Genomic DNA, 17,415 nt, shown 5'->3' on the forward strand with positions numbered 1-17,415 from the left:
ATTATTGTTCTTTCAAGGTCTGTGAAGAATTGTGCTGGGATTTTAATGGGGATAGCATTGAATCTGTAGATTGCTTTTGGCAGGATTGCCATTTTTACTACATTGATCCTACCTATCCAAGAGCATGGGAGATCTTTCCATTTTCTGAGGGCTTCTTTAATTTCTTTCTTTAGAGATTCAAAGTTCTTACGATACAGGTCTTTCACTTGTTTGGTTAGCGTTACCCCAAGGTATTTTATGTTGTTTGTGGCAATTGTAAAGGGTGATGTTTCTCTGATTTCTCTTTCAGTCCTTTTATCATCTGTATATAATAGGGCTACTGACTTTCTTGAGTTGATCTTGTAGCCTGCCACTTTGCTGAAGGTGTTAATCAGTTGTAAGAGTTCCCTGGTAGAGTTCTTTGGGTCATTGATGTAAACTATCATATCGTCTGCAAACAGTGAAAGTTTGACCTCTTCCTTCCCAATTTGTATCCCCTTGATCCCCCTTTGTTGTCGTATGGCAATAGCTAGAACTTCAAGTACCATGTTGAAAAGGTATGGAGAGAGTGGACAGCCTTGTTTTGTTCCTGATTTTAGAGGAATTGCGTTGAGTTTCTGTCAATTTAGTTTGATGTTGGCTGTTGGTTTACTGTATATGGCTTTTATTATGTTTAAGTATGTCCCTGTTATCCCAGATCTCTCCAAGACCTTTATCATGAAGGGGTGTTGGATTTTGTCAAAGGCTTTTTCAGCATCTAGTGAGATGATCATGTGATTTTTGTTTTTCAGCTTGTTTATATGGTGGATTACGTTGATGGATTTTCGTATGTTGAACCATCCCTGCATCCCTGGGATGAAACCTACTTGATCGTGGTGAATGATTGTTTTGATGTGTTCTTGGATCCGATTTGCCAGTATTTTATTGAGTATTTTTGCATCAATGTTCATGAGGGATATTGGTCTGAAGTTCTCTTTCTTGGTTGTATCTTTGTGTGGCTTGGGGATCAAGGTTATTGAAGCCTCATAGAAAGAGTTTGGCAAAGACCCTTCTGCTTCTATTGTGTGGAACACTTTGAGAAGAATTGGTATAAGCTGTTCTTTGAATTTGTGGTAGAATTCTGCACTGAGGCCATCTGGACCTGGACTTTTTTTGGTTGGGAGACTTTTGATGACAGCTTCTATTTCCATAGGGGTTATAGGTCTATTTAAATTGCTTATCTGTTCTTGATTTAGTTTTGGCAAATGATAGCTGTCCAGGAAGTCATCCATTTCCTTTAAATTTTCGAATTTTGTGGAGTACAGGTTTTCAAAGTATGACCTAATGATTCTCTGGATTTCCTCAGAGTCTATTGTTATGTCCCCCTTTTCATTTCTGATTTTGTTAATTTGCGTGTTCACTCTCTGCTGTTTGGTAAGTTTGGACAAAGGTTTGTCTATCTTGTTGATTTTCTCAAAGAACCAACTCTTCGTTGCATTGATTCTTTGTATTGTTTTCCTGGTTTCTACTTTGTTGATTTCAGCCCTCAATTTGATTATTTCCTGGCGTCTACTCCTCCTGGGGGAGTTTGCTTCTTTGTGTTCTAGAGCTTTTAGCTGTGATGTTAATTCTCTGGTATAACTGTTTTCCTGTTTCTTCATGTGAGCACTTAGTGCTATGAACTTCCCCCGTAGCACTGCTTTCAAGGTGTCCCATAGGTTTGGGTATGTTGTGTCTTCATTCTCATTGAATTCGAGGAAGTCTTTAATTTCTTTTTTATTTCCTCTTTGACCCAGGGATGGTGCAGTTGAGCATTATTCAATTTCCATGAGTTTGTAGGTTTTCTGCAATTTGTGTTGTTGTTGAATTCTAATTTTAAGGCATGGTGGTCTGATAAGATGCATGGAGTTATTCCAATTTTTTGTAGCTGCTGAGGTTTGATATGTTGCCAAGTATGTGGTTGATTTTTGAGAAGGTTCCATGTGGTGGTGAGAAGAAGGTATATTCTTTTTTATGTGGATGAAATGTTCTATAGATATCTGTTAATCCCAGTTGGGTCATTACTTCTATTAGACCCTTTGCTTCTTTGTTGAGTTTCTGTCTGGTATTCTTGTCTAGTGGTGAGAGTGGTGTGTTGAAATCTCCCACTATAACTGTGTGGAGCTTTAGATGAGATTTAAGTTCTAATAATGTTTCTTTAACGAATGTGGATGCCTTTGTATTGGGGGCATAGATGTTCAGGATAGACACTTCATCTTGGTGGGTTTCACCTGTGATGAGTATGTAATGACCTCCTTTATCTCTTTTGATTGATTTTATTTTAAAGTCTAGTTTGTTAGATATTAGGATTGCTACCCCTGCTTGTTTCTTGGGTCCATTTGATTGAAAAATTTTTCCCAACCTTTAACTCTCAGGTAATGTCTGTCTTTGAGGGTGAGGTGTGTTTCTTGTATGCAGCAGAAGGAAGGGTTCTGTCTTCGAATCCATTCTGCTAGTCTGTGTCTTTTTATGGGTGAGTTAAGGCCATTAATATTGAGGGATATTAATGACCATTGATTGCTCATCCTTCTTCGATTTGCGATGGTTGTTGTTGGTGGAATTATGGGTGGAATTTCACCACTTTGTTCTTTTGGCTGTTGGTAGAGAGGGATTCTCTAATGCTTATGTTTTTCTGGTTGTAGTTAGCTTCCTTGGGTTGGAGTTTTCCTTCCAAAATTTTCTGTAGGGCTGGGTTAGTGGACACATATTGCTTGAATCTAGTTTTGTCATGGAATATCTTGTTTTCTCCGTCTATAGTGATTGAGAGCTTTGCCGGGTATAGTAGTCTGGGCTGGCACCCATGGTCTCTTAGTGTAGGTAGAATATCTATCCCGGACCTTCTGGCTTTCAGAGTTTCCATGGAGAAATCAGGTGTAATTCTGATAGATCTGCCTTTATATGTTACTTGACCTTTTTCCTTAGCTGCTCTTAATATTCTTTCTTTATTCTGTATGTTTGGGGTCTTGATTATTATGTGGCGAGGGGATTTTTTTGTGGTCCACTCTATTTGGTGTTCTGTAGGCTTCTTGTACCTTCATTGGCATGTCTTTCTTAAGGTTGGGAAAGTTTTCTTCTATGATTTTGTTGAATATGCCTTCTGCCCCTTTGAGGTGGATTTCTTCTCCTTCTTCTATACCTATTATTCTTAGGTTTGGTCTTTTCATGGTGTCCCATAATTCCTGGATGTTTTGTGTTAAGGATTTGTTGGATTTAAGGTTTTCTTTGGTTGATAAATCCATTTCTCCTAGTGTATCTTCAACACTTGAGATTCTCTCTTCCATCTCTTCTATTCTGTTGGTAATGCTTGTATTGGTAGTGCCTGACTGTTTGTCCAGCTTTTCTATTTTCTGCCTTTCTTCAGATTGTGTTTTTTTAATGTCTCTATTTCAGTTTTCAACCCTTGCAGCATTTGCATTGCTTCTTGCAATTTTCTGTTTATCTGTTCGTCCGTTTGTTGCCTTTTATGAACCTTTTGGTTTGTTCTTTCTTCCATTTCTTGCATTTTTTGGTTTGCTTTATGTTCCATTTCTTGGATTTTGTGCTTTGTTTCTTCTTCCATTTCCTGCCTTTTTTGGTTTGTTTCTTCTTCCATTTTTTTCATTTTTTGCTTTGTTTTTTCTACCATTTCTTGCATTTTTTGCTTTGTTTCTTCTTCCATTTCCTGCCTTTTTTGGTATGTTTCTTCTTCTAATTCTTGCATTTTTGCTTTGTTTTTTCTTCCATTTCTTGCATTTTTTGCTTCATTTCTTCTTCCATTTCGTGCCTTTTTTGGTTTGTTTTTTCTTCCAATTCTTGCATTTTTTGGTTTGTTTTTTCTTCCATTTCTTGCATTTTTTGGTTTGTTTTTTCTTCCATTTCTTTGAGGGATTTTCCAATATCCTCTTTTAGGGCCTCTATCATTTTCATGAAAGTGCTTTTAAGGTCGTTCTCTTCTGCTTCCTTCGCATTGGAATGTTGGGGTCTTGCTGGTGTGGAGTCTCTAGAATCTGGCGGTGTCATATTTGTTTTTCTGTTGCTGACTGTGTTTTTGTATTGTCTCTTTCCCATCTCTTCTTCTAGTGGGTGCAGAAAGAGCCCCTTACTGGTCTGGGGACCAGAGTTCCCTTTTGATGGGTGCTAGCAAGTCCAATAATCTGTTGGTTCTTCTATACCTTGTCCAAATGGTGGTCTGTGGGTGGAGAAGAACAGGAATCTGGGGCGCTTAGCCTCCTACCTGGTCCCCTGGACCCTATGCTGGGTCCTGTTGTACCTGATCCGGAACAGCTACTCCCCTGGTCTCCCTGGCTCCTCTATTTTCCTGGTCTCGTTGGTGGGAGAGAAGATCTGGAGTCTGGGTTGCTTGGCTCCTGCCGGGATTGGGAGCTCTGTGTAGTTCCCAGGCGATCTGCAGGCACTGGAACACAGGCCGGGTAGCCGGCCTGTTTACCTGATGCTGCCAGAGGGACAGCTACTTCCCTGTACTCCCAGCCTCCTCTCGTTTCCTGGACTCGTTGGTTGGAGAGAAGACCTGGAGTCTGGGGTGCTTGGCTCCCGCCGGGATTGGGAGCTCTGTGCAGTTCCCAGGCGATCTGCAGGCTCTGGAACACAGGCCGGGAAGCCAGCCTGTTTACCTGATGCTGCCGGAGGGACAGCTACTTCCCTGTACTCCCAGCCTCCTCTAGTTTCCTGGTCTCGTTGGTGGAAGAGAAGATCTGGAGTCTGGGGTGCTTGGCTCCTGCCGGGATTGGGAGCTCTGTGCAGTTCCCAGGCGATCTGCAGGCTCTGGAACACAGGCCGGGAAGCCAGCCTGTTTACCTGATGCTGCCGGAGGGACAGCTACTCCCTTCTATACTTTTGTTGAATATATTTTCTGTGCCTTTGAGTTGGATTTCTTCTCCTTCTTCTATCCCTATTGTTCTTACGTTTGGTCTTTTCATGGTGTCCCAGGTTTCCTGGATGTTTTGTGTTAAGAACTTGTTGGATTTAACATTTTGACTGATGAATCTATGTCCTCTATTGTATCTTCACTGCCTGAGATTCTCTCTTCCATCTCTTGCATTCTCTTTGGTTTGCTTGCATCTGTAGTTCCTATTCAATTACCCAGATTTTCCATTTTCAAAATTCCCTCTGTTTGTGTTTTCTCTATTGCCTCTATTTCAATTTTCAAGTCTTGAACTTGTTTGATCATTTTGTCTTGGTTTTCTTGGCTTTTGTTAAGGGATTTATTGATTTCTTCAAAATTTTTATTTCCTCCATTTCTCAAAGGGAATTTTTCAGTTCTTCTTTAAGGGCCTCTATCATCTGCATAAAGTTATTTTAAGGTCATTTCCTTCTGCTTCATCTGGGTTGGGCTGTTCAGGTCTTGCTGATGTAGGACCACTAGTTTCTGGTGGTGCCATATTGCTCTTTGTATTGTTGAGAATATTCTTACACTGCTGTCTACCATGTCTTCCTCCAGCTGTCACAGATGGGACCTGTAACTCTGGTGGTCACTCTTCCTCCAGGTGTAGTTGGGGGTCTCTTCATCCAGGTGCAGTTGGGGCCTGTGTCTCTGATGGTCATTGTCCCTCCAGTTGCAGGCAGAGCTTGCAGGTGGGGTGGTTGCTGATGAGGCTGCAGAAGATGGTTGGCAGGAGAGGATGCTGCTGCCTGGTTGCTCTCTATGTACAGATTTTTAAGTTTAGAAGCAAGACCCCTTCTCTGATTTTGTTCATTGTGAAGTATGGACAAGAAACCAGAGGCCAGCCCCTTAAAGTCAGGTAGAAAGATTGCTGGCAAGCATGGATCAAGGTGGACAGAAAGACAATGAAGCATTCAGTTCCTTGGGTTTGTATGGCAGTGTACTAGAAGTCATCCATAGTCAGATATAGGCTCACCCCAAACATGGTCTTCTTGGAGAAACCTTTCAAAGAAAAGGCACCAGGTAACTCCCAGAATGGAAACTTGGGTGGCATACCACTCTTCCAGTCCTGGCTTCCTCTTGCTCAGTTGCTACAGTGAACACTGCTAGATGGAACCAGACATTAACCCTCTAAGCTTTCGTGGCCTCTCCTCTCCTTTCCTCAAGAAACTCAGTTGATTCTTAGTTCAAAGTAGTTGAAGTTAGCAGGGCAGTGGTCACACATTCCTTTAATACCAGAACTCAGAAGACAAGAGGCAGGTAGATCTCTGAATTTGAGGCCAGCCTGGTCTACAGTGCAAGTTCCAGGACAGCCAGAGTTACACAGAGAAACCCTGTATCAAAAAAAAAGCAAAGCAAAAAAAATGTACAGATACATAGATAGATGCAAGTTGAATGAAGGTGGCCTGAGAAGATGTCAATAGGTTGTGGGGATGGGTGATTTGGAGATCAAGTTCTTGCACAGGTGAGTTTTCATTATGTCTTCTGGGCCCTTACAGCCAGGCAATGCCTGGCCACAGACGGTCAACAAACGGTGGCTGAGACCACTTTCTGTGGGGATCTCTGGGCTATGGGCCAGGAGCCAGGTGTGTGAGGAGCTCTGGCTTCTGCGCGCACACTGTATTTGTCCTGCTGGCATGTTGCATCCCTCATCCTGCACCACCCATGGCCCCAGGATCAGGGAACAGGGCTATCTGGCTTACGGAGATGCTGCCCTGCTTCCCTCGGGATGTGGCTGCTGAGTTCTCCATCTCACCATCCCGTGGCAGCCAGTCATGAAGACTGTGTTTCCATTGGTTGATTTCACCCTCCATCCTTTCCCACAAATATGACCCACCTCTGCTTGAGTGGATACTATCCCTTTCGGTTTCCTCCTTCCTACTGCTTGAATAGCCATGTAATGTGTTGCTATGCAGCTTTTCACTGCCTTCATCCCCCCCCATTGTTCGCCTTGTTTTTTTCCATGAAGTGTGCCCTGTTCTTGTCCCTCTGTCCCATTCATCATCCAAGGAAGCAGCTCAGAAACAATCTAGGTATTGCCATGGTGCAAGAATGTGTGAGACTTTTTATATGTGAACAGTTCCTATTCTGTGTCAACATAGAATGACAATTAAGCAATGTAAATGTATTTATTATACATGGTTGCACTAAAGTTGAAATTCAAAACAATATCATCTGCCATGAACAGATGTTTCAAGATTAGGATCAATACATGAAAACAGGTGGCTGCCTACAGAAAGGTTTGCAGTGGTGTGACATCACTGTGCAGAACATGGTTGACAGCCAGCTTTGCAAACGTGGGGTCACCCACATCCTGTTTTCTAAACAGATCATAGCGGATTCCAGCTGTTTATTCCTCTGCTTTACCTGGCAGAAGGAAGGGCACCTACAAGAAAAAAACAAAAAACTATTAGTTGGCTGATAGAATTTATCAATTTACTGCAAGATTACACAGACACACATGCCTATTTTGAAATGCTACTATGAACATATGATTAATATTTATGAAATATGTAGATCGCTTAAAAATTCTCTCTTTTGTAAACACACACACACCAGCTGTTCTCAAAATTACAGAAAAAAATATTTCACTAATAGCAATCCCTAGAAGTCACCAAAAATAATTCTTATTTACATAAAACTCAACTCGTTGAAGCATCCGCTTCTTTTGCAATGATTCTAACTAAGGGCAGACTAGGTAAGACTCATAAGAACATAAAGATGGGGAGGTTTTTCTCCCTAAGGGTATAATTTTACACTGGTGTATCAAAATAGCTTTAGATAAAATTAGACATGTGGGGAGGAATATATAGAAAGAGAATGTATGGTATAAATATCCATCGCAGGGATGTTTGTCATCTGCCTTAAGCAGGCTCCTGCCTCTCACACAGACTCATGGATTGCTGGTTGATTCGCATGTGGGTTTTCAGCATCTATCCAAGGCGATGGACCATGGACATATTCTGTGGAGTGTCTCTGGAGTCTAATTAATTTCTTGAAGATTATTAGTAGAATGTTATTATGACCAAGAAAAACGTTTTTAATCTGCTTATAACAGTGTTCAAAATAATCTGGGATTTTGAAAAGAGCAAAAATCAAAGTTTTTGTTTAGAAAGTAGAAAAAAAAGAGAAATGAATATATCCCTATCCCCTCCCCCTCTCCTCCTCCCCCAGTTGCCATGCCACCAGCTGATTCTAAGTGGTCTCCAGTACAGACAGGTTCCCGGGGTCATCTACACTCAGAAGCCTGAAGGCTGGTCCCCCACTCCGGCTCTGTGCACCACAGCAGGCCTCCGAGCTGTGCTGCTCCCTCCCCCGTCTCAGCCAGGTCTGCTGCCCTGGGAAGATGCCTCACTGTGCCCTTGGTACCACTGGCAGCTCATCCAGCATCAAGTGACACTTGGTGCTTCATCTAAACTATGAGATCTTCAGTGATAGGAGGGCTAAAATCAGGTTATTCATTGCCTCTCTCCAGGTAGCCTCCATATTCTCTAAGACATGGTTCTGGTGGGGGCAGGAAGAGCCATGTAACGACCTGGTGGCCACTGAGGACGGCAAGTGTCTACAAAGTTCTCTGGGTCTAGATGGCTGTCCTTGCTCAGTCCTTTCCTCCTAGAGTGTCACCTGTATGAAAGTAAGGCGAGGCAGGGCCTGGGCTGAAGCACCTTTGCCAAGCATTCTGGTTTTTTGCATGTGGAAGGAACACATCCTATTCTGTAACGTAGGGCCCAGCCCACCCTCCGTTGAATAATATATTTTCAGTGATTCTGAAAATGGGCGGTGAAGCCGTCTGCCACACGTTTGCACATCTTCATGTAGTTACGATTGCCGAGTTTGACAGTGTAACTCTGAATCTGATTAATTAAGAATGTGTAAAAACAAAGTTCTTGCATTATAGCTCGTGCCTTATCTTTGTGTCTTTTACTGTGATGTTGTAGAACTTGGATCATATGGAAAACTAAAATATTATGACACAATGACTGAAGAAGGTAAGAATGATTTCAGAATTGTATGCCGTTGGCTTTTTCTTTTCCTTCTTTCATTTACGGTGTCTGTTGCTTGCCCATTTTCTAACCTCTTTATTTTCTTCTTTGCATGACCTCAGTAACATTGTGTGATTTGAATTTTTTGTTTTTGTTTTTGGGTTGTTTGTTTTTGTTTTTGTTTTTTGAGTTCTGCATTTTTGTCTAGTTTTTGCCATTGTGTTTAGTTGGAATTAGAGACGTGCAATACCATGGGTAATTATGTTATTCCATTCAAACGATCAAACCATCCCAATTATATAACACACACAGAGAAATGGTGTCGGCAATGCAAGCACGAATGCACTCACAGGAACATGCAGAAACTCGTCCTCCCAGCACTCTCCTGAGATGCCCTGCATTTCAGAGGGGATTAAGCTCTGGTGGATTTATGGTTTGTGCAAAGCAATGAAACACCTACAGTATCACACACACCTTAAGCCAGCCTGAAACCAAGTTCTCAAGCAGAGGGCTCTAGGCTTGTGTCCTTGCCCCTCCTCCCCCCGCCAACTCTGACAAGAGCCTTAACCTGATAGGCCAGAGTATTCCAGGCATTCCAGGCCTCTGAGTGGTTTATATGAGACTCCCACCCTGTGAGGTCAGGTGAGTCATTTGAACAGTTTCCTAAGTAGAGATTTATTTTAAAATGAACTTCCTAATGAATCCCAGTCCCTGTCTCAGAGGATAACTTTGTTCCAGGGAGAATCACTTTTCATAATTATTTAATTCTGGAGCAGAATCAAAAAACAACAATTTGAATTTTTTGATTCTTGTAAAGGGGGTTGTCTTCTCATCCTAACTGCTGTTCTGCCCCGCCCATATCTCCACATCTTGAGGAATATACAATGTTTATTTTAAAAATAGTTTTTACATGATTCTTTCTCTGATACTAACGTGCAGTCAGAAGGTACCCTAGGATGCCCTTCAACACAATAAATTCCCAAATGTGTTGCATATCTTGCATTCAGCTTCCAGTATTTCTTAGCTGCCTTAGTTTGCCAAAGATCTCCTAGCTGCTCTGCATGCCCAAAGCAGACCACCTGACAGTTCTGGGTAAGAGGAAGTCCCTCCTCAGCCCCTTCCAACTCTGGCTTCTCTGCATACCCAGACCCTTCTCCATCGCTCTCCTGGGTTTCTGGCTAACCACTGGAATGTACTTACTTCTTCTGGCCACTAAGGAGATCTCAGCACAGTTCTGCCAACAGCCAGAGAAATGCAGATTCTTGAGCAGTAAGAGGCCAAGAACAGAAGGTTGCCTATATAAGTGCCCTTCCACCGGGGGACAGAAAGAGCTCTCTGCACATTAGAGGAAGCCCCTAGCCTGGCTGTTAGTCCTGGCCTGGAGGGTGGGAGGGGGTATTAACTTCTACCAGCCTGTCGCTAATCTCTACTGTCTCCTTTACATCCTGCCCATGGCCTACCAGCCTCAACTCCCATTTGTCCCTTTAATCTCTGTTTCTCTGTCTCTTTCCTGCCTCTTTGTATAACCATCTGAGCAACTGCTGCTCTGCAGAATCCCCTTCCTCTTTCTCTGCTACCCCAGAGTGAGATCGCATGGAAATACAGTAGTGGTCCTCGAAGTCTGATAATATTACTTGCTGATGGTTGGGATTTGGAAGAAGAAGAAGATAGAAGTCAAACTGTTGTCTGGACTAAGAACCAAGGGTAGTCCTTAGGAAGCTTGACCACGTGTTTTTGGTGGCCTCATGGATCACCTCTAACATTATCTCTGACTTTTGCTCCCCTCGTGTATTTCCTAGTGTCTTACTCTTGGCTAACCATTCATCCTCATTATAAGAAAATAAGAACTAAGGCAGTATTCCATGAAATAGTGTCCTGTAGTGTTACTAGGTATACTTGAACAAGAAGGGAAAGGAGGGAAGGAGCCATATTTGAAGCACTAAGGGACTTTGACTTAGATTTCTTTACCAGGTGACTCTTGGTCCTTGGCTGTGCTTCAAGACACCACAGTCTCCAAGGAATCACACAGGGGGCTCAGGTGTGCAGGATTCTCAGGCTGCTTTGGTCAGAGAAACCTTTCTTAAGTGGATCTTCTTAAGGGACCATCCTGGAAATGTGCCCTGAGGTTAACCCTTCATCTGCAATAAAAACCTCTGAGACAGTAAAGTCTTCCAAACACACAGCAATCTCTCTAAGGTATCCAACATAAAGCATATTGTCGAACAGAGGCCACACTATTTGGCAGGACAAGCCAAATTTGGCTTAAACCTCATTCTTGGATTCCATTAAAGGGACTCAAAGTCAAATTAGATCACTCAGAGATGACAATAGACATATTCTCTCACTTAAAAATAATAATCATAACTGTGATTTACAACTCTCCATGCTGTTCAGTTTAAAGGAATGTCATAAAGATGGAGGTGTTTGGGGCAATAACTATGGATTCACCACCTTTGGGAAATATTCCACTCCATTTCCGCAGCTTAACAGTTTTAGCACTGTGGCTAGCCCTCCAGTAAGGCTTTATTATGTTAGCTCATGTGATGAGTCATTATTTACAACTATTTACAGGGATTCTCTGGACATGATGTAAGGTCAGCTGCTCGCAGCAAATCCTTTTTATCCCCCTTGAATAGATCAAATGGAAAGCTGCATTATACATGCCATCTCATCTCCAGAGAAGAATGGAGTGGGGATTTTTACATACACAGAACTGTCCTAGCCGGCACATTATTTCTGAGCACCTACTTGTGCTAGGCATCCCACTGGGTACTAGGAGGAAACAAGATTGAAACTTATAGATGAAGGGAAACAATAACAGAGAATGACTGAGGCACCAGGAAGAAAACGGTAAACACCAGAGAAGTTCAGAAGACAATGTAGAGAAAAATATCTTCCAGGAAAGAGGAGAGATTTTTATGAAAAAGGTGGTCTTTGAATGATCCCTAGAAGGTCAATAGATATGGGATAAACTGGAGAAGGAAGATAGTAAGGACCAGCTGACTGGCCAAGAGAAAGAGGAAGCAGGGAGGCCACTCCAGCCCTGAATCACTTCACCTGCTGGGTGCAGGCCCGCGGGCTGTGCAAACTTTGTATTGTCTCCCCAGAACCATGACCACATGGGTAAGCAGTAATGACAGTAGGGGAAAAGGTTCATTGAAGTACCTTAGTACTTGAGGAAACTGAGTTCTGAGGAGCAAAGTGATTCATCTGGGAATACAGAGAGAGGAAGTGGTAGTGTGGGGCCTGAACTCACTACAAGTCACACCAAAGTCCTGCCTTGTGAGATGCTCTGGGAGCACGGACATTCAGCCTGCCTTGTGCGGGTGGCTCTGGGAGCACTGACATTCAGCCTGCCTTGTGCAGGTGCTCTGGGAGCACTGGCATTCATCCCTGCCTTGTGCAGGTGCTCTCGAGCACTGACATTCAGCCTGCCTTGTGCAGGTGCTCTGGGAGCACGGACATTCATCCCTGCCTTGTGCAGGTGCTCTGGGAGCACGGACATTCAGCCTGCCTTGTGTGGGTGGCTCTGGGAGCACTGACTTTCAGCCCTGCCTTGTGCAGGTGCTCTGGGAGCACTGACATTCAGCCTGCCTTGTGTGGGTGGCTCTGGGAGCACTGACTTTCAGCCCTGCCTTGTGCAGGTGCTCTGGGAGCACTGACATTCAAGTTGGCTACAGTGCATGGAGTGGCAGTCTTAGTGTCTGCCACTGTTTCTTTTTGTTTCTGTAACGAAGTGCCCTAACAGATGCAACAGCCCAAGATCTCCATTCGTCAACATGAGGATGGACATGGCGCTAGGTGCTAGGGCAGGATCAGGACCTGTGGCTGTCAAAGACAGTCTTTTTGAGAACTTATGCCTGGTGGGAGACATGAGAGATAAAGACTGTAAGACATTAATCCTGGAGCACTCAGCAGGGTCCATCTCTCTGCCTTGGGAACCTGGAGCAGGCAGAGTCCCTAAAGCCCCAGCCCTGCCCCAATCAGACATTGCCTCCAAAGCTTCACTCCTGTGCCCAAAGATGATAAGCTGTCTAGCCAGAGTGTCCCCTTAATAAAAGCTGCATAGGAGGCATTTTATAAGCCTGAGAGGTTAGTGAGCTTCCCTTTTCCCAGGGACTCTATTTGCTTCTGGAACAAGACATTCATGGAAACTCTTCTGAATGACCCTAATTGTTGTATTTCCAAGACCTCAGCTACAGACAGACAGACAGACGGACAGACGGACAGACAGACAGAGAGGGAGAGGGGGAGAGGTAGAGAGAGACAATTTGTCTCCTCGGAAAGTAATACTGAGTGTTCATGGAAGAGCAACTTCAGATCTTTAAAGTGAGTAATCCATAGTTCATTTCTTATTTGCATACACACAAGTTTCATAGCATCTCACATTAGAGAATTCTCAATACATTGATCATGGCTTGGGGTGGTGGATGAATCCTAGGGGTGTGGCTTCAGGTGTTCAGACACTACCCAAAGGCCACTGGTGGAACAAGATGTGGATACAGACTTCTTCCCTCAACATTGCTCTAAATGCAAGTGTATAAACTATTTCAAGGATGGTGAGATGACTTAGTAAGTAAGGTACTTGGTACCAAGTCTGATGTCTCCAGTTCTGTCCCCAGGACCCACACGATGGAAAGAAAGAATCAATTCCCACAAACCGTCCTCTAGTCTTTAGATACACACCATGGCACAAACCCCACTTTGCACCCCCCGAAAAATAAATGTACAAAAGAAAACGTTAGCTCAACATTTTTTTCAGCTAAACCCAATGTCTCAAGCATACTAGGCAATTATTCTATCCCAGACTGACCTACTTTCCCAAGCCCCAGTTTATACAATGGATTTAAAGCAAAGGCAATATACGAAAGTAATCATTTTTGCTCTTTGGAAATCAGAATTTTATAGAGACAGGTAGGAAGCGGGACAGTTACCTTGACATCATTGAAAGCAGTGATACGTGGCAAAAATTGCTTGCATCGTATTGTCCTGAATCCACTGCCACTTAACAAAACCATTTGCAGAAGAGAAGGTTTCACCACTGTTTAAAAGAATCAATCATTGTTCATTTGTCTAAGTTAAAGTAAGGTAGAAAAAGTTGTGATAATGAAAACAAAACTTGTGAAGACCTTTCCCTGATGGAATTAAGCCTGTTTCATGGCAACCAACAGCTCCTTTACCTACCCTGGGAACTACTAATGTCTTCCATGAATCATGGGTGCTAAACTACATATGTGGCTAAATTTTTTAAAAAGTAAAAAAAGAACATTGTTTCAAAGAAACAAAAGCACCAACCACTCTCTTAGTACTTCTGCCATCCAATGTTCTTAGCTTCTGTGAGCTAACACACTTCTCTTTCAGAGACAGTTGGATTTTGAAATACTGTTCAGGAATGTTCTTCTTTGCCCAAGATATACCCTCTAGAACCATAGAGATAAAACAAGTCCTTGGGTCATCTGTTGCCTTTCCTATGCATTTTAATCGTTGCTTTAATCACTGACTGTGCTATATACACTCATATTATCAGACAGGGTTGGTTCAACAAATAAATAGCAAAAAAATAAATTAACGATGTCTTAACCAGGTGGAAGTTCATTTATCTCTTAAGGGTAGAACCAGGAATATGAGATATCCCTGCAATGATTCAATTCCGAGTCTCTTTCTACCCACACTGCTGCTCTTCAATACCCTAAGGTACTGTAAGGGTTCCTCACGGTCCAAGATGTCTGCTGCCAAAGCCCCAACATCACAGCCATAGTCCCAAAAGGTGTAAAGGTCAAAATCATTCCATATCCCCATTCCCTCTCAGATAGTCACAGTCCACCCCTTCAGATATCCACATCCCCACAGCCCTCAGGTAGCCACGCCATCCCCCTCAGATACTTTCTTTTTATTTCATGGAACCTTCTCTGAAAGTCTTTTCAATAAAACTTTAAGATTTTTGTTCTCCTCCACTGGTCTCCCCGCCATCACTTATTTCTATGAACCTAGCATTGCACAGACAAGCCTTGCCACATGGCTAGTTTCAAAACAGACTGGAAATGCAGATTTTCTTTAAACCTTGATAAAAATACTGCCCTTAAGAATGAAGTCATTAGGAAGTGAAAACAGAAGAGACATTGACGGGCGACTTGAAATCTCATGATTCCACTTTCGGATACCGATGTGTGGATGAGGACAGCTGAGATAGAGGCAAGCTTTATGTGAGAAACCAGGAGCTCGTAGCAGCTTTGCGAGTCCCATGAGACAACCAAGCAGTGACACTGAGGAGGGTTTTATAAAAGGCTGAGCTTGGGAGAGCTGTCAGACGGAGTATAGATGTAAATTTGCAAGTCATACTTACATTCTTTAAAGTTACACAATTGGATATCAATATGTGACTTGAGGATGGGAAAAGATTGCCACAGACTGAGCTTTGGTGACTCCAAAGTTGTGAATCACAGAGACAGAGAAGGCCCAAGTAGGAAGGCTACCAGATGAGGAAGTTGTCCCAAAAAGCCAGGGAAGGTAACATTCCAAAGGGGGCAGTTAAGAGACAGAGTAACAATGAGTGGACCCGTGAGAACAGGGCATTACTCTGGTGGGAGGCCAGTTTGGGAGGTGGTGAGGTGTCAGTAGGCCAGCTTTAAGGTGGTGGAGGGGTAAGTGGCTGACAGGAAACATGTCTTGACACATGTAGATCGGCAGTTAGGAGCTAAGGGTGACTCTCCTGTGTGAAAAGGTTTAAAATCTTCGAGGAAACTAAAAGGAGGACTAGATAGTGTTTTGGGGTGTAGAGGTGGTGGGAATTGCTGGCTGAGAAGATGTTCCAACAGCAAGGAGAGAGTAGGGAGGTTGTTTCAAAGGCTATGATGAAAGGGAGACTTCTGTACATAGCGTTTGAGTTAGAAGAAAGAAAACAAAATTTGCAGAGGAGAAGTCAAGGACGGTGGAAGTTTACTGCCTTCAGCACTGGGAGGTTATGTCAGGTTAGGAACATTCAAAGCCATCTGGAGATGTGGTCCAGATGCTGAGATGATGCAGACACTCTACTGAGATGACAGGATGTTGCTTAGCATCCTTAGCAGAGTGTCCTGACTTAGAAAGACACAAATCCCCTACTCTGGAGAGGAGTGTTCAGATGAAGGACACCCAATACCCCTCACTCATATTTATGACTGTCCTCTAGAAAGGATGGCATCACCCAGTGGCTTACCATCTACTCCAACCTCTGAACACATGGCCTTGTAGCTGGTCAAGCTGGGGAGTAGTTAAGTTCTTCCTGGATCACACTCCTAAGGTAAAAATCTTAAGTGTTGTTTGGTCCAGTTCACAAGAAGTAAAATAGCTACTAGACCTTTGAAAGAATAGAGGTGTTATATTCCCTTTTTATTACTAATCCAAACCTTTATCAAAGTGGAAACTTTTCATCACAAGTTAATTTTAAATTCATTAAAACTATGTTTTATAAAGACATTACATCCACACAAAAGTCAAAAAGAGATACTCCATAAGGAAGATCATGAAGTGTCCTTCCTACCCTTTAACCTCCTAATCCCTTAGAGAAATAAGGAATCACTTCTTTAGCATAATCCTACACGTTGAGTACATTTTTCTAACTTGGTTTTTTACTTACTGATTACACCTTGGACACCTGTCTATATTGACATACCCCATTCTTTTTTTAGTAGCTACATAGTATTTTGCTACATGATTGTTTCACTATGGATTCAGTCAGCCTCCTGCCGATGAACATTTGAAATATTTTCATTTTGCTTTATTCATTCAGTTATTGTTACCATGCTGGGTGGTCCTTTTCTGGACCCATATTTTAAATGCTACAATGTAGATTCATAAACATAGTACAAATATTTGAAAACAGAAATGCCAGATCAAAGAGCATGCACACATATCTCACGTTCTGAAAGACACTGCCCCAAGGTACCCTCCAGGATGCTGCACCAATTTATGCTCCCATTTGTAGTGACTGGGAGAGCCTCAAAGGCAATATTTAAATAAGTCCATTGAAGAAGAATGTTTCCTGACTCCATTGCAAAGCAGATGGACTTTGTAATAGCTACCTTCTCACTACTTGCTTTAGAAACATGGGTTTTTGGCAGAGTAGAGTTAAAGCCGGGGTGCTGCTATGGGTGAAGTGGTTGTCCCCTCAAAGTTAAGTGACAAGGCTGTTCCTCCTACCCAGAACATCCAATTTTCTCATCCAGGCTTCTGACACCTCATAGATAGTCTGCAAAGGACACTGTGGGCTACCTCTCTACCTTCCAGTGAGGGAGGCTGGTCCCCACTGTACACAAGCACCATTGCCCTATCTTCCAGTGACCAAGGCAGGAGCCCATGCACAGACACCATTTCCAGTATTGTGTTATGTGTTACTCATTTCAGTTCATGGTTAACTCCATCTAGTCCGACCTTCCATGGCCAGGGAATCTGGGGTTACTTGAACATATGCTTTCTGGAAGGCTGGGCTTCATCCAGAAAACAAGTGTCTGAACTCACTATGACTTCTTCAGGGATGTATTCTGGCAAGTGTCTCCCTGGAACTAGGTCTTATAAAGA

The 17,415-nt window shown here is 42.9% G+C and overlaps 1 protein-coding gene and 1 long non-coding RNA gene across 4 annotated transcripts in view; one reads left to right on the top strand and one right to left on the bottom strand.

Annotated features, from left to right (window-relative positions):
- Slc24a2 (solute carrier family 24 member 2) overlaps positions 1-17,415 on the top strand; it is a 240,248-nt gene that overhangs the window by 170,227 nt on the left and 52,606 nt on the right. For 2 of the 3 annotated variants that reach the window (XM_040757185.1, XM_040757186.1), the window contains exon 5: positions 8,815-8,865. The exons of the other annotated variant lie outside the window; for it this stretch is intronic. In XM_040757185.1, coding sequence (XP_040613119.1) covers positions 8,815-8,865 — 51 coding nt within the window. The remainder of the gene's footprint in view (positions 1-8,814; positions 8,866-17,415) is intronic. 3 annotated transcript variants of the gene reach the window in all.
- LOC106021485 lies at positions 6,992-10,939 on the bottom strand. The gene is made up of 2 exons (XR_005881371.1): positions 10,828-10,939; positions 6,992-7,262 (listed from the first exon to the last, which is right to left on the bottom strand). It is a non-coding gene; the product is annotated as an uncharacterized LOC106021485 (long non-coding RNA).

This window comes from Mesocricetus auratus, unplaced genomic scaffold, assembly GCF_017639785.1.
Source record: "Mesocricetus auratus isolate SY011 unplaced genomic scaffold, BCM_Maur_2.0 Super-Scaffold_100014, whole genome shotgun sequence".
NCBI classification, from domain to species: domain Eukaryota; kingdom Metazoa; phylum Chordata; class Mammalia; order Rodentia; family Cricetidae; genus Mesocricetus; species Mesocricetus auratus.